Source organism: Protomyctophum parallelum (genome assembly GCF_964188405.1).
Source record: "Protomyctophum parallelum genome assembly, chromosome: 9".
In the NCBI taxonomy this organism is placed as follows: domain Eukaryota; kingdom Metazoa; phylum Chordata; class Actinopteri; order Myctophiformes; family Myctophidae; genus Protomyctophum; species Protomyctophum parallelum.
The window spans coordinates 33,884,084-33,909,653 of NC_139706.1; the positions used below are offsets into that span (position 1 = coordinate 33,884,084).

The following is a 25,570-nucleotide window of genomic DNA, read 5'->3' on the forward strand; positions in this document are numbered from 1 at the left end:
ATAGAACAAGAAAGATCAGTGCCTGCTGTGTTGTGGGGTAGCTGTGGAAAGCCCTATAGCTTGCCATGCACAGCAACTCGTCTCTGTCTGTCTGTCTGTCTGTCTAACCTCTCTTTTGGAGGCTGGCTGGGTACCCCAAAATGAAAACAAAATACCCCCAAGTTGGGGGTATTTTGTTTTCATTTTGGGGGGCCCCCAACATATATTAGCTGTAAAACTGACAACTGCATTGGTGCACTATTAGTGGCTGTACTCTTTCTTCATTGCTCAGCTCTCTTCATTGTGATTTTATAGAGCACATTGTGAAATATTTTGCTGTAAAACTGCATTAGTGCACTACTGTCTACTAGTGTCTGCATTCATTCAGCAACTAGTCTGTATGTCTGTCTACCTGCCTGCCTCTCTCTTCTCAAAACACATGTACATACATCATTGTGATTCAGGTTGGAGATACACGACTATGCTTCATGTGCATCTGATGTAATGTAGTGTACCTGGATATGGAGCTCTCAGATGTAATGTCTTTAGGAGAACGCATGGTATTGAAGTTACGCTTGGGCTGGGCCACTGCAGGAGGCGCACGCACGCAGGCACACACACACACACACACACACACACACACACACACACACACACACACACACACACACAGGACAGGTCAGGACACAGAACGGGAGGTGGACGCTTTTCAGACAGGGCAGTCCGACATGTCGGACTAGCGTCTGCTCCCGTGCTTGTGGTTATGGTTAGGTGAGGAGATGAGGTGGGTTGTCATTTGTCGGACCAATGACTTGTCTGAACTACGTACTGCACCCCACAGAACAGGTCAGGACACAGAAGAGTAGAGAAGATTTCATTGTTTCAAGTGCAAATGGAAAACATAAAATGGGTGGCACTTAAAAAGCTTCCAAATTACTTTTACTATTATTATTTTTACTACACACGCGCACACGCACACGCACACACACACACACACACACGCACACACACACACACACACACACACACACACACACACACACACACGCACAGTGGGCTGTACTTACTGGAGACCTGGTGCACTTTCTTCACCATGTTGTTGTCGTTCTGTGAACCATCTACAGGACCTCCAATTCTGAGAGAGCAATAACAAACCATGTCACTTTACACTAGCAATACTGTACCAACACATCATGATACTGTTCTGTACCAACACAGGTAACACTGGTCATACTGGTCATTGCATGTAGCCTACTCCTACGGGCTGGGGCAGCAAAGCAAAGCAAAGTTACCATGTTTACCCAGGGTAACTGGACTAAGCTCAAGAACTTGTTTACAGCCAGGCCCTGCTCATAGAACATTTCATGGTAGGGGTTCAATGCTCAAGGGCACCTGTCAGTAAGGAGTATTGGGCGGGAGGAGTAGGACGAAGGCCTTACGTCCTCCCGGTGGGGGCTCCTCACTGGCAGGTGAGTCAGTAGGATACAACAACAGTGACAACATATAAATGTGTCCCCCGAACACGACCAATCGTGTTCATATAGACACTCCGCCAAGCTGTATACACTGCAGTGGAACTGAACCCCTAGACTAGACAATCTTCACCTGTGCCCACAATAGGGACAGCAGGTTGAACGTGGTGAAGGCCTGAAATGTGAACGTAGCTTTTGAGATGACCTGTTCTTAGGATTTAGTCTTTTGTAATTAGTGTTTTGAATGTCGTTTGATTGTCGTGTATTTTACTATTACCTGGCTGCAAACCAATTTCCCGCAAGGGACAATAAAGCCAAACTTGAACCTTGAGATGTCTTGAAGATATCTCCTCACCTTTGGACACGGGAGGGTGGGGCAAACACGCCATACTTAGGCAGACAGTTGAAGTAGCGAACGCCGAACACCGAGCCATCGTGTTTCCCTGTCGGCTGGTCCAGTTCAACACCAAACCACAAACCTGGACACGCACGCACGCACGCACGCACGCACGCACGCACGCACGCACGCACGCACGCACGCACGCACACACACACACACACACACACACACACACACACACACACACACACACACACACACACACACACACACACACACACACACACACACACACACACACACACACACACACACACACACACACACACACACACACACACACACACACACACACACACACACACACACACACACGTATTCTTTTCATGTTGAAAATAGCAGATCTACAACCATTTCTCGTGAGGACCAGTGAACATTTTCTCGATTTGTCTATTTCTCACATTCTACTCGGAATTCGAGTATGCGTGCGCGCACACACACACACACACACACACACACACACACACACACACGCACACGCACACAATCAGCAGTCATATGTCAAATCCAGTGTATCTCTAAAGATTCTAATCCCTGTGAAAAACTGCCATAATCGTCCCACAGCACAACACACCTGGGGCAAAGTCTGTCTTGCCATAGAAGCGTACGATGCCGTTCTTCTGTCCTGCCACCAGAACCTGGTCTCCCACCTCCACCCCCACCCCATCCGGGTCCAGACTGGCCACCGATGTCTTCTTCTTCTTCTGGGCTGAGGGGTAGAACACATGGATTAAAGCAAAAATAAAATCTCATGACTGAAACAGTTTGCCCCCACAGTACTAGCGCCGTTAACACAATATGTAAAGTATAATGTTTTAGTCATATTATTCCTGCCAGTAATTACATACTGCCAATCAGTCTGAGGCTTTAACGTTTGCTTTTATATAGGGTTTTATGGAAGATGCTTCAGCACATAATGCTAGTTTGACCACTTGAAATGCTCTAATCTTGAAATAAGCAAAGGTAGCATATTCTACAAGCTCTCAATGCGTCGCATTGAGAGCATACTACTTTGCTTAGAAGAAATCTCCAGGATCCAAATGATTGAAATCAGTTGTGGCGACTGAGAACTTTAATCCATGAGAAGGAAGCAAACGCATCGTCAACATGCAGACACATGTCTTTGATGGATTGAATGCTTAGAGTTTAGAGGTTAGATTAGTATTTACTTAGAGGGACCCGTTACAAATTCCAGACAGGTGCTATTTTATGCCGGTCATGGAGGAGGTTAGGAGTCACACTTTTTGAAGTTGTAAGGGCATTCTACATTTTGGTGTCATATCAGTAGAATGAATTTGACTCGTGTTTGTGCCAAAGCTGTGATAAGATAAGTGGAGCTCCCTCTGCTGTTGTGCCTGTGTGTCTCTGTTTACGCAGTGGCTTTCAAACAAACGCATCCAGAAACCGATCACTCACGTCCCCACAACGATACTGTATATTTAGTATAATACGAAGGCCTATCACAGTCATTTCTATTGTTGTTATTGTTAATTATGTTAATAAAGTTGGATTCATACTTAGTTGTGTGCTGGTAGTTGCACACACCAAGAATAGTCACGATGTGGCTATTACTATTAATATATGTCATTATTTAATTTCTCCCCACACTACGCCTATTGTTTCAGAATGTTTCATATATATATATATATGTGACCAGTGCCAGCAGAATATGCCTCATGTCGCCAGAATGAACATGCCTTAAATCAATAAATAAACTCGTTTTTTTTTTTTATGTGATTTTCTTTTTTTTTCATATTAATACAGTTTGAATGTTGAAGAAGGTTTTCATTCAAACAGATTGTTCATTTGGGCAAATGAAATGTATACATTTATACGTCAAAGTGGGCTTGTTTTTTAACAAGTTTCTGGAGGCAGAAGAGCGCAGTTCCGAGATTTGCATGTTGGTTACGATTGGTCCTGTAATCTCTTTGTCCTCAGGTTTCACGCTCTGATCACCGCCCATTAGCGTGCTTGTGTTTGTAAACACAGAAGTATTCTGGGCATTTGGGTTAGACTTTACAGAAAATAAACAAAACCACGTATAGCTACTCGCTGAAATACACTTCCCAGCTTGGAGTCTTTCACCAACAAACAACAGGCTAGAAGCTAGCTAGCCTAGTTAGCCGTTTGTGTCGTGTGTTAAAGAGCAAAGAGATCACACGTCTTTTCTTTTAATCACAACTCGCTCATTTCTTGCTCATTTAAAAAAAGGTTATATACTATGTAAACTATGAAATGCAGGCTTTCATTTGGTATATAGAACGTTTGTGTAGGCCGTCTCTAAGAAACGGTATCAATTGAAAAGGAAATGTCGGAAAATATTTTTTTTCCTCGCGCACCCAGCAAAGAGCTACGTCTTTTCAAATACGGCCGTTAGTACTGTTAATTCAACATCCGGTGAGGGGAGGATACGGATCGTGTATGTATTGTGTATATAAATCAGGGCATACAGTGGGTGGGCTTTAGACCGGATGTAAGCCTTGCACACTAAATAGACACCCGATGTAGTATGAATCCACCCATCGAATGCACAGGAATTACTATAAATGAAACCAGGCATTGTGACTGCATGTGGACAGATCTGTTTATTAAAATAGCAAATCTACAAGCGCACAACATCATAGCCTGATGCGTCGATTTTATTTATTTAAAATACTGGGTCAATTGTCTGACTTTGATTGCTTAAAGTAGACCTGCATAAAATGGTGTACTGCAGCTATTTACAACCAGGTAGTGTATAAGTTAAATTGAACACTTAACTTAATATTTAATACTTGAATACTTGATGTTATGTTGTGAGCATGGCAGAGACTGTTGTTACATGGCCTGGCCAAGAGGTGGCACAAGCATACCAGCAGTCAGTAGGAAGCGACCACCTCTTGGGGAGGAAGTTATATCTAAGCTTGGCGCGGTGTGTATGAGACATGTCTGTATTGCCCAGTGTTAAATAAACAACCCGCATATTGACACAGTAACCTTGTGTGGAGTATTCAGTATTCAAGATACTACATATAAGGTTACTGTGTCAATATGCGGGTTTGACACTGCTTTGAAGAAGGCGCAGGCAATGGAGGCAGCTAATAAGGACATTAAGGAGTTAAACAGCGCGCGGGAAAGTGCAAAATGGAGTCGCGCTGTGGAGGGAACAGTGAACAAGGTGGCGGATGTCCGGCCGAAGCCGCCTGCCAAATATGGAAAGTGTTTCAGGTGTGGGGGAACTTCCCACTTGGCGAATGACTGTAGATTTGCGGAGGAAAAGTGTCATAATTGTGGAAAAATTGGACACATTCGGAGAGCCTGTAGGTCAAAGGCAGGTGAAAATGTGAGTGCTCAAAGTCATAACATGTGGAAAAAAAAGGAAGAGAGAGGGAAATATGAGAAAAGGGCACATTTTATTCAGGAGGAAAGGGAGGATAGTAATGAGGAAGATGATGTTTTCACTGTATACAGCATACATAGTACAGAGGATGTAGTAACTGTGTACAATATTGAGCAGGAGATAATCATTCCACGAGAAGAACCCCTGAGACAGGAATTGAGGGTGAATGGAGCAACAGTGACTTATGAAGTAGACACAGGCTGTGGCTATACAATAATGTCAACAGGTGAATTTCAGAATTTGGGAAAGCAGGCCAGGCCACCCAAGTTGAAGCAGTGTAGAATCAACTTGAAAACGTACAGTGGACATCCAGTACCAGTGGTAGGAGCAGCTTATGTGAAAGTCGAGTACAAGGACAGGACAAAGTCATTACCAGTGGTAGTAGTCGACGGAGCAGGGCCTAGCCTGGTTGGGCGAGGGTGGATAAAAGCACTGGGGGTGGATTGGCAAAGGGTCAATGCAGTAACAGAACAGAATGTGAGAATACAAGACGTACTGATGAGACATGAGACAGTATTCAAAGAGGAGCTGGGGAAGCTGCAGGGATTTAAGGCAAAGATACACGTAGACAGTGAGGCCCAGCCCCGATTCTACAAACCCAGATCAGTGCCTTTTGCAATGAGACAAAAAGTGGAGGCAGAAATAGATAGGTTGCAGAAGGATAAAATAATAGAACCAGTGACCTTCTCAGAGTGGGCGGCACCCGTGGTGCCGGTGTTGAAGCCAGATGCCACAATTCGATTGTGTGGGGACTATAAGTTGACTGTAAATAAGGTTTCATCACTTCAACAGTACCCCATTCCAAAGATGGAAGACATGTTTGCAACCCTAGGAGAAGGAGAGAAATACACTAAGTTGGATATGAGTCATGCATATCAACAGATAGTGTTAGATGAGGAATCTCGGAAATATGTCACAATAAATACACACAAAGGGCTCTTTGTGTACACCAGATTACCATTTGGGGTGAGTTCTAGTCCAGCTATTTTTCAGAGGACCATGGAGAGCGTGTTGAGGGGCATTCCTCAAGTCTCAATTTACTTGGATGACATAATTCTAACCGGAAAGAATGACCGAGAGCACCTGAGGATACTAGACTCGGTGCTACAGCGTCTGAAGGAAGCGGGGCTACGATTAAAGAGAAGCAAATGCCAGTTCTTGGAGAGAGAAGTAACGTTTCTAGGACATCGAGTGGACACCACAGGCATTCACCCAGTGCCAGCGAAGGTGAAAGCGGTGCAGCAAGCACCCACACCATCATCAGTGACGGAGCTGAAAGGATATCTAGGGCTCTTAAATTTCTACAATAAGTTCCTGCCCAATCTGTCTACGTTGTTAGCACCTTTACACAAGCTGCTCAGAAAGGAGGTACCGTGGTCATGGGGACCAGAACAAGAAGCCGTGTTCGAGCAGTCAAAAGAACTGTTACAGTCCAGCAGGGTATTGGTGCATTATGATGAGACCAAGGAGTTAATACTAGCCTGTGATGCCTCGCCGTATGGTGTAGGGGCGGTACTGGCTCACCGCATGATGGATGGATCTGAAAAGCCCATTGGGTTTGTGTCGCGCACCCTGAATCCAGCAGAGAAGAATTATTCACAGTTGGACAAAGAGGGGCTGGCTGTGATATTTGGAGTAAAACGCTTTCATAAATACCTGTATGGAAGGAAATTTCAAATTTGCACTGATCACAAACCATTGATAAGTCTATTCAATGAGATGAAGGCGGTGCCCCAGATGGCTTCGCCGAGGGTTATGAGATGGGCAGTGACGCTGAGAGCGTATGAATACGAGATCAGATACAGAGCGGGAAAGGATAATGGGAATGCTGATGCTCTCAGCCGCCTACCGTTACCTGAATGTCCAGAGGCAGCTCTCGCGGAGGACCAAGTGTTGATGCTGACACAAGAACAATTTCCCCTAATGACTGGTGCACAGGTCAAGGGCTGGACGAGCAGAGACCCCATTTTGGCAAGGGTACGTGAGTACTTGCTGAAGGGTTGGCCTGGTGACATGGGGGCTGAGTTTAGTCCCTATAGACAGAGACAACAAGAGCTTAGTGTTCAGGATGGGTGTGTACTGTGGGGGGCCCGGGTTGTCATTCCGCAGAAAGGCAGGACAGCAATGTTAGAGCAACTGCATCAATCACATCCAGGCATGAGTCGGATGAAAAGTTTGGCCAGAAGCTATCTGTGGTGGCCAAATATGGACATGGACATAGAGCGAAAGGTCAAGTCATGCACCACGTGTCAGGAACACAGAAAGGCTCCGGCGAGTGCACCTCTCCACCCCTGGGAGTGGCCGGACAAACCCTGGAGGAGGCTGCACATGGATTATGCAGGACCGTTCATGGGAAAAATGTTTCTTGTAATAATAGATGCACACTCGAAGTGGATGGAGGTGTACCCGGTGAGTTCAGCCACATCGGCAGCTACCATAAATTGCCTGAGGAGCAGTTTTAGTACTCACGGCCTTCCGGAAATGATTTGTTCGGATAATGCTCAATATTTTGTCAGTGAGGCAAGTAAGCAGTTTATGGCAAAGAACGGAATCACACATGTTACAGCAGCTCCCTACCACCCGTCATCGAATGGACTAGCGGAGAGAGCGGTGCAGATCTTGAAGGACCTCATGAGAAAGAGTTCAGGTGACACGTTGGAGACAAGACTCCACAGGGCTATGTTCAGTTATCGCATTACCCCCCAGTCTACGACGGGGTTGTCTCCGGCAGAGATGATGATGGGCAGAAAACTGAGATGCACGCTGGATTTAATACACCCAGACCTAAAGCAGAAAGTGGAATCAAAGCAGCTTAGTCAGAAGGCATATCATGACAGGCATGCATCAGCTCGTGACTTCAAGATTGGAGACACAGTATATACTAGGAACTTTGGGTATGGACCTAAATGGATTCCAGGATTGGTACAGGAGATCACAGGACCAGTGTCGTACAAAGTGTTGTTGGGCAACAGCGGAGTGGTCCGGAGGCACGTGGATCAACTGTTCAGCAGACAGGAGATCGATCACCCAGCAGCAGCAGCAACGGCAGCCGGGGCAGAGGAAGACGGCTACACGGTGGAGACAGGGGGCGGGAACGAGGATTCCCCCCAGGATATCGGCGGCGCGGCAAGGAACGGGGAAGGGTCGGCAGCGACACCGGCCGGTGAGACTGCAGGCGAGAATGGAGCGCCTGGAGGAGAGCTGAGGCGCTCTCACAGAGAGAGGAGGCCACCCGATCATTTGAAGGACTTTGCCAGGTAAAGGAGATATTGCTTATGGGCAAGAATGCGCCCATGTCTCCTTTAGGTAGTGTGGTAGTCTACCCACACTATCAAACCTGGAGGAACAGAACTTATTATTATTATTATTGGTTTTTGTGTCTTACTCTATCTAGGCTGAGTACTGGCTTAGACTTTATATTTGTTTGTTTTTGGTTGACTTTAGTAGTGACAATTTAAGGAGAAAGGGATGTTATGTTGTGAGCATGGCAGAGACTGTTGTTACATGGCCTGGCCAAGAGGTGGCACAAGCATACCAGCAGTCAGTAGGAAGCGACCACCTCTTGGGGAGGAAGTTATATCTAAGCTTGGCGCGGTGTGTATGAGACATGTCTGTATTGCCCAGTGTTAAATAAACAACCCGCATATTGACACAGTAACCTTGTGTGGAGTATTCAGTATTCAAGATACTACACTTATACTTAGTATTTAATACTTAGTACTTTCAAAAGGGTTTATTGGGGCACCTTACAAATTGCATTGTTTGTTCTACTGGCTTAAACATGTCAGTGTTTCTAGTGTTGCACTGTTGACAGCTAAAACGTCCTATTGTCTCTTGTCCCTCCCATTGTCACACCCACTTCTGTCCAGCTCTAAGGTGATAAAATGTTGTGAATATTGAAAAGGGCTTTTCTCAGCTTTGGGTGAAAGGCCCCAGTCATTTTAAAATGGTTATATCTCCTTCAATTATTGTCCAATTTCATTGAATGATACATCATATGAAAGCTTACATTCTGTACTTTAATAATCTGTAAAAATCTGAAAAATGGAAAAGGCGACATGAGGCATGTTTTGTTGGCACTGGTCACATATATATATATACAACCTTATGCCATGTACCACACATAGATATACAGTATAATGTGACAGGGAAGGATAACAATTCTAATTAGTAAAGTTAGAGAGTCAGAACATAGTCAGTCAGTGTGCCATATCAACATTATGTTTAATTTTGACACCACATCAAAATGTAATATTTCCAACTGATTTTGATTGTCCACAGGCTATACATAACATTTTCTTCTTGGATCAGGATGCACGGTCATTAGACTCAATAACCCACCGATCTCCCAGACTCCCTCCCCAGTCAGAGTTAGGAGTTTGAAGAATTATGTGCAGGGTGACATTTGTATTTGAGATGTGAGGGGACTTAATTTCTTCACACATTTCTTAACTTCTACAACACTGCCAACATCTCCTAACCCTAACTACCTACCTTTCTCTTTCTCCTTCTTCTCTTTCTTGGCCTTAGAGGAGATGCGTGACGCCAGGTCCATGCGGGGGGTGCGGGGGGTGGAGGTGACAGAGGAGGGGAGCAGGTCCATCACCTTGTTGATTTTAGAGACCGGGGCGAAGAGACCTGGGAGAGATACACGGAGCACCAGTGTTACTTTCGTCGACTAAAACCATGTTTCCCTTGTATGACGTAGTGCACGGAAAGAACAAACTACAGAACAAACAGACTAAAACCATGTTTCCCTTGTAGGACGTAGTGCACGGAAAGAACAAACTACAGAACAAACAGACTAAAACCATGTTTCCCTTGTAGGACGTAGTGCACGGAAAGAACAAACTACAGAACAAACAGACTAAAACCATGTTTCCCTTGTAGGACGTAGTGCACGGAAAGAACAAACTACAGAACAAACAGACTAAAACCATGTTTCCCTTGTAGGACGTAGTGCACGGAAAGAACAAACTACAGAACAAACAGACTAAAACCATGTTTCCCTTGTAGGACGTAGTGCATGGAGGGAACAAACTACAGAACAAACAGACTAAAACCATGTTTCCCTTGTAGGACGTAGTGCATGGAGGGAACAAGGTGGTGTTACCTAGCTTGGGAGGACAGATGAAGTATCGGACACCCCCAACACTGCCGTCATTCTTTCCTTCTGGTTCGTCAAGCTCCACTCCCACCCACTGACCACTGGCAAACTCTGTGGTACCACAGAATCTCAGAGTGCCCGTCTGAGAGAGAGACAGAGAGAGAGAGAGAGAGAGAGAGAGAGAGAGACAGAGGAAAGTGAAAAGAAACAATAAAGAAAGAGAGAGATGGTAAAAAATACAAATAAAATGAGTTAGAGAGAGCAATGTCAAGTTAGCAAACAGTAGCACAGTATACTGTAGGGTATTTTACGGGAGAGAAAAACTAAAACTAAACTAAATGAGAAAGCTTTAGATAGACAGTGCAGCTGAAGTTAATATTGACACTTGACACAACAGCTGGGTATACAGTCCATACCAACCTGTGCAGGAGGGGTTGGAGAGGAGCTGTCTTCACTGCTCTCGTCTTTATGGAGCTACACAGTGAGAACAGAACGTTCAGTGCCAAATGATGCCAATGCCAATGCCAAATATGATACCCACTTAAAGCCCGACCCACAGCACATTGTCAGCTTGCAGATTGTCCAATTTTTGGCATGCAGTACATGAGTACAAATTAAGAATATGGGCCCTTGCAATTTTTCTGAAAATGTTCACATTTAACAACATGCACAGAATAGGGACATCAGAGTTAATTAAACACTAGAGTTAAGCCAATGCTTATTTGAAGGGCCTTTCATCAGCCAATACATTATCCGCACAATGTTTTGGTCAGGCTCTTCAACCAACAATCAAAACTTTGGGTCATACTACGTATATTGATGTACATCTGAGTTTGAAACAAAACACGCTATCGTTGAGCTATACCTTCATGTCGTCCAGCACCACGCGGTCCCCCAGCTTCAGTCCCAGCGAGCTCAGCATCAGGTTGCCAGGGATGTTGTCGTAGTTGGGCAGGGTGGCTCTAGGCAGGTTGCAGCTCAGTGGCACAGCGTCCAGCAGCACCTGTTTCAGCTCCTTGGCCACCATGGCCGCCTCAGCCTTATCCAGACTCATGTCCATGGGGTCGGGGACCACGTCGGCCGGCCCCTGGCCCTTTTCATTCTGGAGGAGGAGGAAGAAGAATGAAGGAACAGAGATTGAGGATTCAATTGAGCACCAAAGTCTGATGTAACATATACGACACAACACATACAACACATACGACTTGGGTCACAGGTTTCCACCGCCCCCATTTCTGTAGTTCTGAATGTTTAATATCGCATCATATAAGAACTGTGCTCCAAAAAGAAACAAACGAGCACGGGCTATTTGACTCATATGGATATGAAGCATCAATTGATGGCATGTACTATCGACTGTATCGAATATGTTATCACTCATACAGTATGTCATTCAAAAGCATAACCAAATCCTTTTGATGAGTAAACATAATAATATACCATTGTTCTTTTCCTGTTTCTTATGGTATGAATCAACCATTTCAACATGGAAATAGGCAGGAGATCAGCTCACAGAACGTGTGGTTACGTGGTAACCTATGTTCTCTGAGTGAAGAGACTATCTCTCCACCCAACATATTTCATATGTATGGGGAATGTCCCCACCTCACTTGTGACGTGGATACCTCTTTAAGACACACCAGTGCACTGGCACGCACGGGTATATAAGGCCCAGGTGGTGCGTGATTACACTGGTTTACTTGATCGACACCGCTTCTGAGCGACATCGAGGTGGAGAGATAGTCTCTTCACTCAGAGAACATAGGTTACCACGTAACCACACGTTCTCTATCGTATCAGAGACTATCTCTCCACCCAACATATTTCATATGTATGGGGAACTCTGTAAGACACCTCGTGAGGAAGCGAAGCAGTCCCAGAACCCCAAAGACAACACCAGTGGGCTTCGACCCAGCACATACTGAATTTGGAATGATTCATCATGTATGTTCAATGTAATGTATTTACAACCCCTGGAACGGCCGGACAGCCAGACGCCATCCGCCGCCAAATGCTCAGGCGCTAGGCGCCACCCAGAGCCCGGCCCTGCAAGACGCTAAGGCCAGAGACCACCGGGGTGAAGGGCCGCCCAAGCCAGCCCACTAGACGCAAGGCTGGCTTGACTGGTGAAGGTGACAATGACACCCACCGCTGAGTAGCATGCGAGACCAACTCCCCGAAGGGAGCGAATGCTGCATGTTCAGCCGGTATAACCGGGTGAATGTACATTAGACGGAGTAGACTATGTCGCCGCTGTGCAGGTCTGTCAGAGACGCACCTTTCCACAGCGTCCCCAGGTGGAGTGTGCCTGCCCTCCAGGCGGCACTGGTACTCCTACCTGTTTGCGTGCTGGATAACCTCTGTGATCCATGCACTCTCACTTGAAGCACTCAAAGAGCTGGTTCGTTACTCTGTGGGCCTTGTGTGGCCCTGGCATACGAATCTAATGCTCCAATAGGGCAGAGTGAGGACCGACTCCGTCTCTGTATGTCTACTGTCTGTATGACGATGGTAGGACAGAGCTCAATCACCTGATTGAGACGTGCCCTTTTTAAAACATTGGGGAGAAAGGCCGGTTTGGGGCAAGACTATACCATCATCCGGCATAGGCCTGCAGCTCATTATGGATTGACAGAGCTCGCAACTCCCCCATTTCTCCTTGCAGATGTGACACCGACAAGACTGCTGTCTTGAGCATGTCACGCTCACTGACTAAAGGTCGTAGAGCCTCCGGAGCTAACCCCAGATGGGCCTGATTGGGTCCCTAACCTGAGCTCCTCTGGGCCTCAGGGCACCCTTCAGGAAATGCTCTTCCTTTCTTTGTAACGAGGTTACTGCAGTCTGCAGGGCCTGCGCTCCCGCTCAAGTCAGCCTGCCGAACACTCGGTCAGCTGACTGTTGAAGCCCTGTTCTCTGAACCGGAATGATCCTTATGTCACATCACGGTTTTACAAGTAAAAAGTGGATGGCCTTCGTTTTTGTGCATAGTTCCCATCGCGTTTATGCTGCGGAGCTAAGCACACACCCAGTGAGAAGGGTGCTGGATGCCACACTGATACCACATAATGGTAGAACCTGATAAATGCTGACAGCATCGATCAAGAGGCTGTCCCACAAAACTCAGATTGGAGGGCATCTCGCCGTAAACCCATGCGGCAGCGAGGCCTTGTGTGGAATGTGCACATGTTCCCGTTGGGGCTGGCCTGCCTGCCCACCTATATGCCTGCTGGATTGTTTCACAAGCCAATGAGTGAAGTCCAGTCTTGGAGACTATCTGCCTAAGACAGTTAGGCCCATTTACCCTGCTCCACCACCCTGCTTATAGGAGGGTGGGAAGGGTGAAAATCAATAGACTGACTGGCTCACACTCTGATCAGGCCGTAGGCAAAATGCAGGGATTGATGGCGACAACACCTAAGCATTGCCATGTAGGAAGCGGCAGCACCCCTCACTGACAGAGACATTCTTGTGGCTGACACTGCAGTGCTAACAGCAAGAATGCTGTCCTGTGAGAAGCCATTGCAGCCCAAGTCTCCACGGGCTTAATTGGCTCATGCCGTAAGGCAGACAATACCACTCCCCGAGGAGGGACTGCTGGCCTATTGTGTGAGGGATGAACGGTATGAGGACCAACTGGGTGACTATTGTGTCGCCCTTGTGTGGGACAGCGGCCCGCCATGTTGCCAGATCCCTGGCCTAGCCACACGATTACCTCTGGATGAGGAGGGAGCTCAACCGGTCTCCAACACACAGAATTACACCCAGGTGTTTAAACGGCCATGCCGTAATACAACCTTATGGTGGTTCTGCTCACCCCTGACAGTCTCGTCACATTCTGCTGTGTGAACAGCAGTGTGAATTCGCTGGAACAACGTGGAACGTGTAAACTGACGCTGTCAACGATACGCCCACGTAGTGCATGACTGTGAATGACAGATAATGCACTGGCTGCATGTTCAGAAGAGCCGGAGGCACAAAGTGCACCATGATTGCCCTCAGCCCTAAGGGGCGGAGGCACAACCTGAGGGTGGCCCGACTCACTAGAGCAAGGGACAGAGTCCCTGCTTTGCCCTCTAACACATGCCGAGGAGCGCTGCGGACTGTGAGAGTTGACGCCTGCAAGGCCTCTTGTTGAGGTGCCGGCCTAGGTGCCCAAAGTGCTGCAGGTGCCTGGCCACGTTGTTGTGGCACTGCACCTCTGAGCGAGCACACACCATTCAGTTATCCAATTTAGGATGCAAAGGCCCTCCCGCCAAGGACTATGTCCAATCGGGGGGCTAGACATATGCCGAATGGGAGGACACGGGACTCGAAGGTTCTGTCATCTAAGACAAGCCGGTCAGTGCGTCAGACCCGGGATCTGAGAATAAGCATCCCCGGTCGAGCATGGCAAGCCAGTCGCCTTGGAGGATGGCCTGTAAGACCCTCAGCCCTTCCTTGCCGGGAGTGCTGTAAGCAGCACCCCACCCTCCCGAAGACATAGTGGAACCCACCCAGGGGTCCACCTGAATTGTCTTCCAGGACAACCGCTGTCCCGAGAGACAGCGGGTGGGGTCTGGGGCCTTAACTGTCAGGACTGAGGTATGGGCTTAGCCCGCCGAGCACATTTTAGCCATACCCTGCCGGTTGGCCTGTAACCGGACCCGTAGGTCCCTGGAACTGCCAAACCTGACTGGGGTTGCACAGCCTGAGGGGTGACCGAGGCAGGCTACTCATGGCCTTGCCGGAGCATTCCTGCACCTCCTGTGCACCTCCACAGCCTCCTTAGGATGCTGTAGCAAAGCACTGGCCTTTTGGCCAAACATGGCCGGTGGCTCAATAGGCAGCATGGGGGAGCTTGTCCTCCTATCGCAGCTTGGCCTGGGGCTGCCACAGACGGCACCTCACCAAAGGGCATCAATAGCATGCCTGCTGCCACTGCCTGGGGAGCCTGAAAGCCAGTCGCTGCAGCTCCTCAATAAGGTCCGGGCCCTAATGGTCACATAAGTGCCACATATAAGCCGGTGCTGAAGCAGTGACAGAATAACCCTGTGTCGACTAGCTGTGCCTAGATAGCCATAGTGCATTCTCGGGATGAGAAGGAGCTTACTTTGTGGTTTCGAACCGGTAACCGGATTATACCATGCAAGTTTACACCTATAGGTGCGTGAACGGCCTTGCCGTGATACACCGTACAGAGTATTCCGCCCGACAGCCGCGGCACACTCGAGTTGCCAACATTGGCGAAACTACATCACGGACGCGTGAGCTGACACGGTCAGCAATACGCCGTATATACAGTAGTGTGCAAATGGCTGTGATTTCAGGGCTTGCTCCTGGCAGACTCAGCACGTCCTGTCTGCGTAACTGAACCAAGTTCCACAGACGGAGCTACACCACGGTCACGTCAACCGACACAGCAATACGCCGTATAGTGCGCTACTACACCTGAACGCGGAAAGCTGACTGCCACGGCAGCCATACGCTCATCCTGTCTATGACAGGACCCACGGTTCGGAGGATAAGCTTGCTCCGTGGCTTCCCCCGTCCATACGGGTTCTACCACGCAGTCTACACCGGAGTGCGTGAACGGCTTTAGCCGCAATACACTCAAGTGAGCTCTCTCTCACGAGGCGAGGCAAAAACACGGCACTACAGATGCGGAAGTCGCCCCAGCGACAATACGCCTGTATAGTGCGTTTTAATGCTATAGCCTGGCCGGGCTGTTGTTTTGATTGATTGATTTACTGATTTACTAACAGCTTGCAGAATTACAGTACATTTCGAGTACAACTCAATACAAATACTGTTAACAGAGAGTGGGTGATACCATAAAGCATTACACTTGTTTACAATAGGGCCCACCATCTTCAATTCATCAAAACATTTAGAGACGTACGGATATACACAACTATATTCACTGCGCACTCGCAGGTCCCATCCAGCCCGCAGAATATGCAGCATGGATGCGTGAATTGACGCCATGCCAATAATACACCCGTATAGTGCGTTGTATTCCACTGCCTTTAAGGATTACCGGGCCACTGGTCCTGTCTGTGTCACTGCACTCAGATCGACAGACAGGCTACACCACAGGAGCGTAAACTGGCGCCCCGCCAGCAATACCCCTGTATAGTGTGTTATATGGCCGTCGGATTCCTTCATTCCTCCTAGCCTCAACTGGCAAGAGGAAGAAAAACATACAGGAGTCAGGATCTTCATGAGCTGCTATCAGCATGACCAGGGAACCCACAGGTCACCCACTGGTCATGGCCATCCTCTGTGGGCATATGTGCCCCACGCAGCCCCAGAGAAACCCCTGCTGTTTCCATTTAATTCAATACCTATATACACTATTATTTTAATATGTTATATTAAATATATACAAATTTAATTGCTTAAACATGCTCAAAAAACGGGGAGTATAGTAATGTGCTTGAGAAGTGAGGGCACAATTTACCCTATGTGCAATTTACACTGCTGTCTCTCAGTCACATATTGATATTCATGTGTTGTTTTTGTTTTTTTTCTCGGTAACATGTTTCATGTGGACCCCAAAGACTAGCTGACTGCCATGGCATCAGCTAATGGGGATCTTTCCAAATAGAAAAATAACTAAACAACAGCCAGCTGAGTTCTATAGTCTCTCTCTCTCTCTCTCTGGAGGAGGTTGCACCTGAATTTCCTAGCTGCACTGAGACACAGAGTGTTTGAGTTGGAGACAAACACTCTGCTCCAAACGTTTTGCATTATATAGTGTATATACGTATACCAATTTCCACTGTTTGGCACTAGAACAGGGATTTATGAGAGTCTCCCTCGACTTTCCAGGCAACAATTTACCCTACGATATATCACCGTGCACTGGAGACCAAACTTTGTTTGTTGTGGAATTAGCTCGTCCTGTCTATGACTGACAGGACCCACGGTTCGGAGGATAAGCTTGCTCCGTGGCTTTCCCCGTCCGTACGGGTTCTACCACGCAGTCTACACCAGGGTGTGTGAACGGCTTTAGCCGCAATACACCCCAGGGAGCTCTGTCTCTCACGAGGCGAAGCAAAAGAACACAGCACCAAAGACGCGGAAGCCGCCCCAGCGACAATACGCCTGTATACTATACACTAGTGTATAGTGTGCTGTGTTAAATGATAAGCCTATAGCGGGGCTGATGTTTCGCTGCGCCAACGCAGGTCCACTCCAGCCCACGGAATATGCATCACGGATGCGTTAACTGACACCAAGCCAGTGATACAAACGTATAGTGCGATTATTCCACTGCTTTACAGGATTACAGAGCCAATGATCCTATAGCGGGGCTGATGTTTCGCTGCGCCAACCGCAGGTCCACTCCAGCCCACGGAATATGCATCACGGATGCGTTAACTGACACCAAGCCAGTGATACAAACGTATAGTGCGATTATTCCGCTGCTTTACAGGATTACAGAGCCAATGGTCCTGTCTGTGTCCCTGCCCACAGGTCGACAGACAGGCTACACCACAGGACGCGTAAACTAACACTATGTCAGCAATACGCCTGTAACGGTGTTTTGGCTGGTGTTACCCTGTTTTTGTTTGCTATACCTACAAACGAGCTGTGTGACAGCAATCCAGAGAGGAGCGATCCACGCCAGCTCTCTAACCTGCCTCCAGCAGTGGATTAATCCGGCTGCCAGAACTCGTGAGTAGTTGCTTTTCAAAAAGTCTAAAAAATGCAGTTATTGTTGATAACTTGCTCTGCACTTCCGTTGAGGAGACCACGTCTTGGACTGCTCGGTGGAGATCAAAAAAGCAGTGTAATCACGCACCACCTGGGCCTTATATACCCGTGCGTGCCAGTGCACTGGTGTGTCTTAAAGAGGTATCCACGTCACAAGTGAGGTGGGGACATTCCCCATACATATGAAATATGTTGGGTGGAGAGATAGTCTCTGATACGATAGAGAACTAATGTTACCCACACAGCCAAGATGGCAGTGCCATAGAGCCATGGTTCTCAACAGGAGGAGGACTCTCTCTGTTCATGTCTAGTCTGCGACCGAACAAAACGTGACATATTATGTATACATAGCATATAAACAATGCTTATATTCTCACTCTGACGGTGGGGTTGGCTCCGTGCTCCAGGAGACACTTGACGGAGCCCAGGCAGAGGTTGGAGGCAGCGATATGCAGGGCTGTCCCGTGGTGGAAGTCACTGCACGTCGAGTTCAGCACTGAGGAGACCACAGAGCATGCAGTGAGTCATTTAGTTACCATTCAAAGAAATCATCCATTTCTTGGTGCTGAGGATCCAAACTGCTGAAATCATGAAATACAAAGCAGGGGCTCGCAACTCACTTATGAATGCTCAAAAAATGTTTATTTGTGACAAACGGCATTTCGGTCTTATGTTGTGTATATACAGTATATTGCTTGAACATTTTATTTTCTTCTGTTTTCTGAGACGGTAGAATAGGTGGCCATAGATGAATGAATAGAGGCTGCCTGGGAAACCCCTGTTCATGTCGAAGTGTCCCTGAGCAAGACCCAGTGTCCATGACATCAGAGACACTGGGCTCACTGCTAAAATCTAAAATATCTAAAACCACAATTACACACATGAAAGTGTTCTAAATCTTCTAAACGTCAAGTGTCCCTTTAATGGAACATTATGAATAAAAAAAATACCTTTCTGTTTAGCTTTTAGGCTTCATAAACAAAAGGTGCACAGGGCAAATAATCTACAAGATCAAAATGTGTTGCATAGCGATGCGTTTTGAGCTCGTAGATCTGCTATTTCCACAATTATTATTATGCAAAAAAATTGCTTTCTATGTAAAGCGCCTTGGAAGCGCTATATAAATGCACCATTTACACTGCTAGAATGAGTTAAATGCAGGGGACACATTTCATACTGTAACAAATACTGCAAAGGAGTGAGGAACAAAATATGATTAATTATTAGTGTTGGAGAGACAGACATAGAGAGAGAGAGAGAGAGAGAGAGAGAGAGAGAGAGAGAGAGAGATATAGGTCCTGATTCTTCAAAAACGAAATGCGCCAGAGTGTAATGGTGGCGGAAACAGATATCGTATTTATCCGTCCGATCAAGCTACGTTGAGATGACGTGTTATTCAGAGAGTGGTGTGTAACACAGGTGCGCTGGCGTATCACAGGTGTATGTCATACTGAATGCAGCGGGTGCAAAGTGATCGGAAAAGCACCCGACAACCTCATCTGCAGAGATCCACGCCCCATATCGACCATAAAAGGCTTCAAGCATGACTCAGCAGACAGCAGTTTGTCTGAGATCACAGCCGCGGTCACTGCTATATCCAAGCTTACAACGGTGCGTGCTCCGCTGAAGCAATATAATTATAATTTATTTAATTAAGTTCGGGACCAAGGCGGGTGCTCACTCACACCTTTGCAGAGGTAAAACATATCCGATATTTAAAATATCGGATATGTCAATGCAAAAGTCGTCTTTTCAGAGAGAGCGAGAGAGAGAGAGAGAGAGACGAGAGAGGGAGGGGGGCTGCATGGGCCCTCGACACTGTTGCGCGATAAAGAGTAGTAGCCCATACATTCATAAGTAAATATATTATAGGCCTACCTCGTAGGCCTGGGATCCTCTTGTCTGAAGAAATTATAATCCAGTGAGTTTATCCAGTGAGTTAAACTATTCTGTGTGTGGCATCCATGTGATCAATATCAATATACATTATTATAAATTCTGTCTGTGTGTCCGTCATGTTCACGAGTGGAGGTGAGCTGGTTTAAAACTGATATGACTGGCCGACTTTCAAACACGCTGCATTCATTAGGCTAATATTGGTCTTCTATTTTTTATATAGGGCTAATTAGCCCTATTCATTTTCCAATGTGAATCGGATCGGCAGCACGCTGCTGTCTGCCCTCCGCCACACACACACACACACACACACACACACACACACACACACACACACACACACACACACACACACACACACACACACACACACACACACACACACACACACACACACACACACACACACCGACAGTCAACTGACTCAAGGATCTCCGTAACAAAACAATTTCATTAGGCCTGCCGCCGCCTACTGCAGGCATTACTGTCTACACTAAACTATGTTGGATTCGTACAGTGCAGAATGCAGATAAGCCTATGTTCTTATTATAACTGTGAATTTGTTTTTTAACATGCAGCGCGATCCGATCTACAAGCTCACAACCGTTGCACTTCGAGTAGAAGGCTGCCGAGTGAGCAGCCCCAATCGCGCATGATATAAATATCCTAATAAATAAATAAAAATGTGTCGTGCTTGCGCCTTGCGGGGCAGTTTCTGTATGGGACTCTAGGCTAACTTGCCTAGAATGCATGCATTTAGGCATACAAGTGCACTCGGCTTTTATATATATATATATATATATATATCGTTTTTTTATGTGCTGATCGACCAATATATGTTGGGGACACATGCCTACATATTTTATCTGAGATTTGGGAACAATTTATTGATTCAGCATGAAGACTAAAGCCTTCTGAATAAATCTATACGCAAGTGTATGCTTCCGCAAATTTCTCCGCCACCTAAAGAGGTCCCGTAGGATTTAGCGGAATTTCCGACCAACCAAAGTCAGTGTCAAGTTCACGGCCATTTTCATGAATTCCAAATGAATGTGGGAAATCCACGTAAATGCCTTTCCGCTAGCGTCACGTCAATATATAAGCGGAAGCGCGTTGAAGAATCAGGCCCATAGAGAGAGAGAGAGAGATGGGAGGAAGGCTGAATGTGAACCATGTCCTGGAGGACTACTATGCCGGCGGTGACAATGTGAATGTGCCGACCACAGCACCATTAATGGGCATTGGGCGCACACGTTATTTTTTAAGACACCCCATTAAAGCTGCTCTACCACCACCACAACTACCATGGGACTGTGTTGGGGTTTAAGTGGCTAAAGTCTCAGGGAGCCCGTAACTAGGCTAGCACAATGCAATGGTTCATGTACACTCTAAAATCCAGGTACTTTGTCGCACGGCGGCATGGAAAATAGCAGACCAACAAGCCGCTGTGAGCTTGTAGGTCGGCTATCTTCGACGCGTGGCACGCATCATGCGGCAAAGTATAAATTAGGCTTTATCCAGGACAACTGGCCCAAAACAGGCTGTGTTTCTGTGCCCTGCATAAAGTACAAAGCAAGTCTGATTTAAAATGTACAGTACATCACATCATTCAATTGAAAGGTATTTTTCTGTCTCTTTCTTTCTTTCTTTCTTTCTTTCTTTCTTTGTCTTTATTCTGTCTTTTATTCATTTCATGGTTTCTATAATGCTTCTACAGTGGAAATGAGAGTGCTCATCAGTGTGTTCTCCAGCATTAAAAACGGTCAAAACGTACTTTGCTCAAGGACTTTACTCAAGGGCACTTCAACACAACACGTTGCTGTTGCAGGTATTTAACCGGTGACCTTGTGTTGGACTTGGAATTATTCATATTTGTGCATAAATTTACCTTTGCCATATCCTTTGCCAATCAATAGACACACAGGTGAGGAGAGAAGACCACATGAGACGTCAATGGAGAAGGTTAAATAAAATGCCATTGGATCAATACTAGGGTTCCCTGTGTGTGTGTGTGTGTGTGTGTGTGTGTGTGTGTGTGTGTGTGTGTGTGTGTGTGTGTGTGTGTGTGTGTGTGTGTGTGCATGCGTGCATGCATCCCAAACATCCCTACAGATGGTATGTGGACTCAGAGTATATATACAATGTCTCCTCTGCATTCACCCACGCTAACTATTAGAAGCAGTGGCCACTTTTAATACCGAGCTCTGGGAGCAGATACTAGGGTTTAAGTGTCATATTCAGGATCACTTCGACACATATATTGGGGCCGTGGGGGAGAACCAGGGACTTTCTGACTCCCGGGCGGTCACTTTACCAATAATTTACCAAAAACATTGCAGGCTAATAAGCAACGCAACTGAAGCAAAACATTTTCATAATGGGTGTGTTAGATTTCAGTGAGGCATAGGTGTACCAATGTGCAAGCAGAGACAGCACTGACACCCCAATTGTAAATGTGATTGACAGAGCCACATCACAGTGTTTGCAGTCTCATGCTGCAAACGTTTAGTTTGACCTAAACCAAAATAAACGACAAAATCAGACAAGGGTTTCGCCCCCCTTGAAGTGGTTAAGGCCAGGGAAATAACTGCATATAATGACGAGGGTTGTTTACAGTATATGTTAGTGTATCTGCGTGCACGACTGCATGTGTGTGTGTGTGCGTGCCTGCAGTGTACCTCTAGGTTTGGCTGCTTTGAGCAGAACTCTGATGAGCTCAGGGACGTCAAAGTACGCGGCATAGTGCAGAGCGTTCATGTTGGTCCAGCGACTCCTAAGACTGACGTCAGCTCCCAGGGAGATCAGCTGAGCAGAAAGACGCAGAGCTGCTGCTGGATCGCCTACGACACACACACACACACACACACACACACACACACACACACACACACACACACACACACACACACACACACACACGTGCAAAAACATGTATCACAAACAAAGTAAGCATAACCGAATATACAACAGTCAATATAGTGCCTGTCATCCATTGCATTCATCATTTGGTTCAAATCGACTGTTCTTTCTAATGTGCATAACTGTAAATGAAATTTCAGGTTTAAATCTGACAGAAAGTGCCATTTTTGCTTTGGCTGTCAAGTACAAACTCCAGCAGAGGCCTCACCACATGGGTTGCACTTATCGCAGCTGCTTTGTCAAAGGTTGCACGTTGCTCTTATGGGGGTGCGGTGAAATGGTCTGTCTATATTTGATCTAACTTACCAACTCCATGAGCTCCAGCCTTACAAGAGTAGTGGAGCAGGGTCATGTCTGTCAATCCATCCCTGTCGTTGACATGGCAACCCCGCTTCAGGATCTGGGAGAGAGGGATGAGAGAACAGGGAGACATTTTCACTTGGAGAGAAAGATGGATTGATGGAGAAACGAGTGCCGTGATTATTTCCCTCATAAACACATTAAAAACTGGAAAAATCACAGCACTCCATCTTTAACTCTATAATTGCGGCTAGCTGTTAGCATAAACACCAGTTCCAGGGGCCATCGCATACAGTACGTTCACTTTAAATAGACTGTGTTTGCCCGCCCCGCCCCTCCCCACACACACACACGCTACAGAGTTGGAACAGCATTGGAAACACACACACACACACGCTCCTTTCCTCTCGTCAGAAGCTTTAACATGGCGCCATCATCGCGGTACAAAGGCACAAATTAAATCCGAAATGTGGATGGCAGAAAATCCACCAATGACAGCGATTTTAGAAGAGTTATGACTGTTTGAAAATCCTCCCTTCCACTGCTGTGCACTGAGAATATGTATGCAATACCATAGTTGGAACAGTGGGGCGTTGCTATGGGAACCGGACCAATGTTAAAGGCTTCCATAGGCATTATATAGACAGAGTCCACGTTGGGGTACATATACAGACTTGGGATATGACGCCACCTAGCGTCGACGTACGTATATATACGGACTTGGGAAAGAAATAATTAAAGGATAACATACAGTGAGACAGCCATTACTAAATAATTAAAGGATAACATACAGTGAGACAGCCATTACTAAATAATTAAAGGATAACATACAGTGAGACAGCCATTACTAGTCATTTCTTTATTCTGGTGCATGTTATCCCGCTTCTTAAACGTGGACTACTAAGTCAATCACCAAAAATACTAATTAAACAATTATTGTATTAGCGATTTAGCGTACAAGCTTCCATTTGGGCAGGAATGTATAGGTAATTGCAAACAGCAAAGTCAAGCTTTCAACAAAGCTGCACCATAATAATGAGGTAGAAGTATTTCTAATTATGCAGGTTATATGGACCTCAGTTATGACCCCATTAGTTGTTGTACAGTTTGTGAATCATTTCCGTCTGTAAACTGAGGCTATGGGCTCCTGCTGAGTCATACTACAGCAGCACACACTCATCATCTGGCGTCATTCTCTCCCTCACTTTCTTTCTCTCCCTCTATTTCTGTTCGTGTCCCTCTCATCCAGTGGCGATGGATGTTTTGCACACACACACACACACACACACACACACACACACACACACACACACACACACACACACACACACACACACACACACACACACACACACACACACACACACACACACACACACACACACACACACACACACACACACACAGTGGTGCGGTGTTGTATGGATTTAAGGTCCGTTTTGTCCACTGCCACGTTAAATTAACATTCAGGAACTGGCAGTGTATTAAGAGGACAGGGAGCTTCACTGACACTTCCTGTCCATCACTGGAGATGAGCTCTGCAGCTCTCTCTCTCTCTCTCTCTCTCTCTACTCTGATAGCGTGCTCATTTACCACCCAAACAACAGAACCACTTGGTAAGTGATATTTTTGGGTTAAAATAAGTGTTAAATAGCTCTATATTTCACTATCATGACTGTCTATCCAGCTCTCTATTAAATAGAAAATCTATCTCTCTCTCTCTCTCTCTCTCTCTCTCATTAGCAGCACTATCCCTCTCTCTGTTTCTGGCACCCCCTACTGGTACTAATAAGTCATATACTCATGCTCAGATACACACATACACACAGACATTGCTGGTTGTAGGTGTGGTTGCACCACTCAAAAATAAAATACAATAAATTTGGAACACAATAAAACTGAATCTGAACCCCAATTTATATTGTACATTTTGTTAATTTAACTCTGAGTTACAGACCCATAAGGGTCCATTTGGTTCCTAACTATCTCTAATTTAGCTAGGTACCCCCTGGAACTCCCTCAAGTACCCCAAGGGCCCAGGGGTCCCCGGACCCCACTTTGGGAACCCATGATTTAGCCGACTAAAACTAGATTAACACTAAAACATTTCAGTTGACTAAAATGTGACTAAAACTGCAGTAAATAAAAATATGTTCAAAAGTCTAAACTAAATAAAAATGTGCTGTCAAAATCAACACTATATCATCATTCAATTAGAGTTAGAATATTGCACCATTGACAGCGGCCGTACCTCAAATAGGAGCTATTCAAAGTGAGTCAAGTCATCCAAACATGCTGATGTGCTTAATTCAAGTCAGAAGGACATGTGGTGAAAGTGGCAATCTCACAGTGGCTTTTCATAGACTTAGCATACAATTAACTGGCTTTTCATAGACGTAGTTTACAGTTAACTGGCTTTT

The 25,570-nt window shown here is 46.2% G+C and overlaps 1 protein-coding gene across 1 annotated transcript in view; it reads right to left on the minus strand.

Moving 5' to 3' along the window:
* clip3 (CAP-GLY domain containing linker protein 3) overlaps positions 1 to 25,570 on the minus strand; it is a gene marked incomplete at its 5' end in the record, with an annotated part of 32,185 nt that overhangs the window by 1,499 nt on the left and 5,116 nt on the right. Inside the window, 11 exons of the mRNA XM_083772788.1 lie at positions 495 to 567; positions 1,047 to 1,114; positions 1,807 to 1,930; positions 2,426 to 2,560; positions 9,725 to 9,868; positions 10,344 to 10,479; positions 10,758 to 10,811; positions 11,203 to 11,439; positions 18,413 to 18,531; positions 22,610 to 22,771; positions 23,157 to 23,250. Of these exons, the coding sequence (XP_083628914.1) occupies positions 495 to 567; positions 1,047 to 1,114; positions 1,807 to 1,930; positions 2,426 to 2,560; positions 9,725 to 9,868; positions 10,344 to 10,479; positions 10,758 to 10,811; positions 11,203 to 11,439; positions 18,413 to 18,531; positions 22,610 to 22,771; positions 23,157 to 23,250 (1,346 nt within the window). The remainder of the gene's footprint in view (positions 1 to 494; positions 568 to 1,046; positions 1,115 to 1,806; positions 1,931 to 2,425; positions 2,561 to 9,724; positions 9,869 to 10,343; positions 10,480 to 10,757; positions 10,812 to 11,202; positions 11,440 to 18,412; positions 18,532 to 22,609; positions 22,772 to 23,156; positions 23,251 to 25,570) is intronic.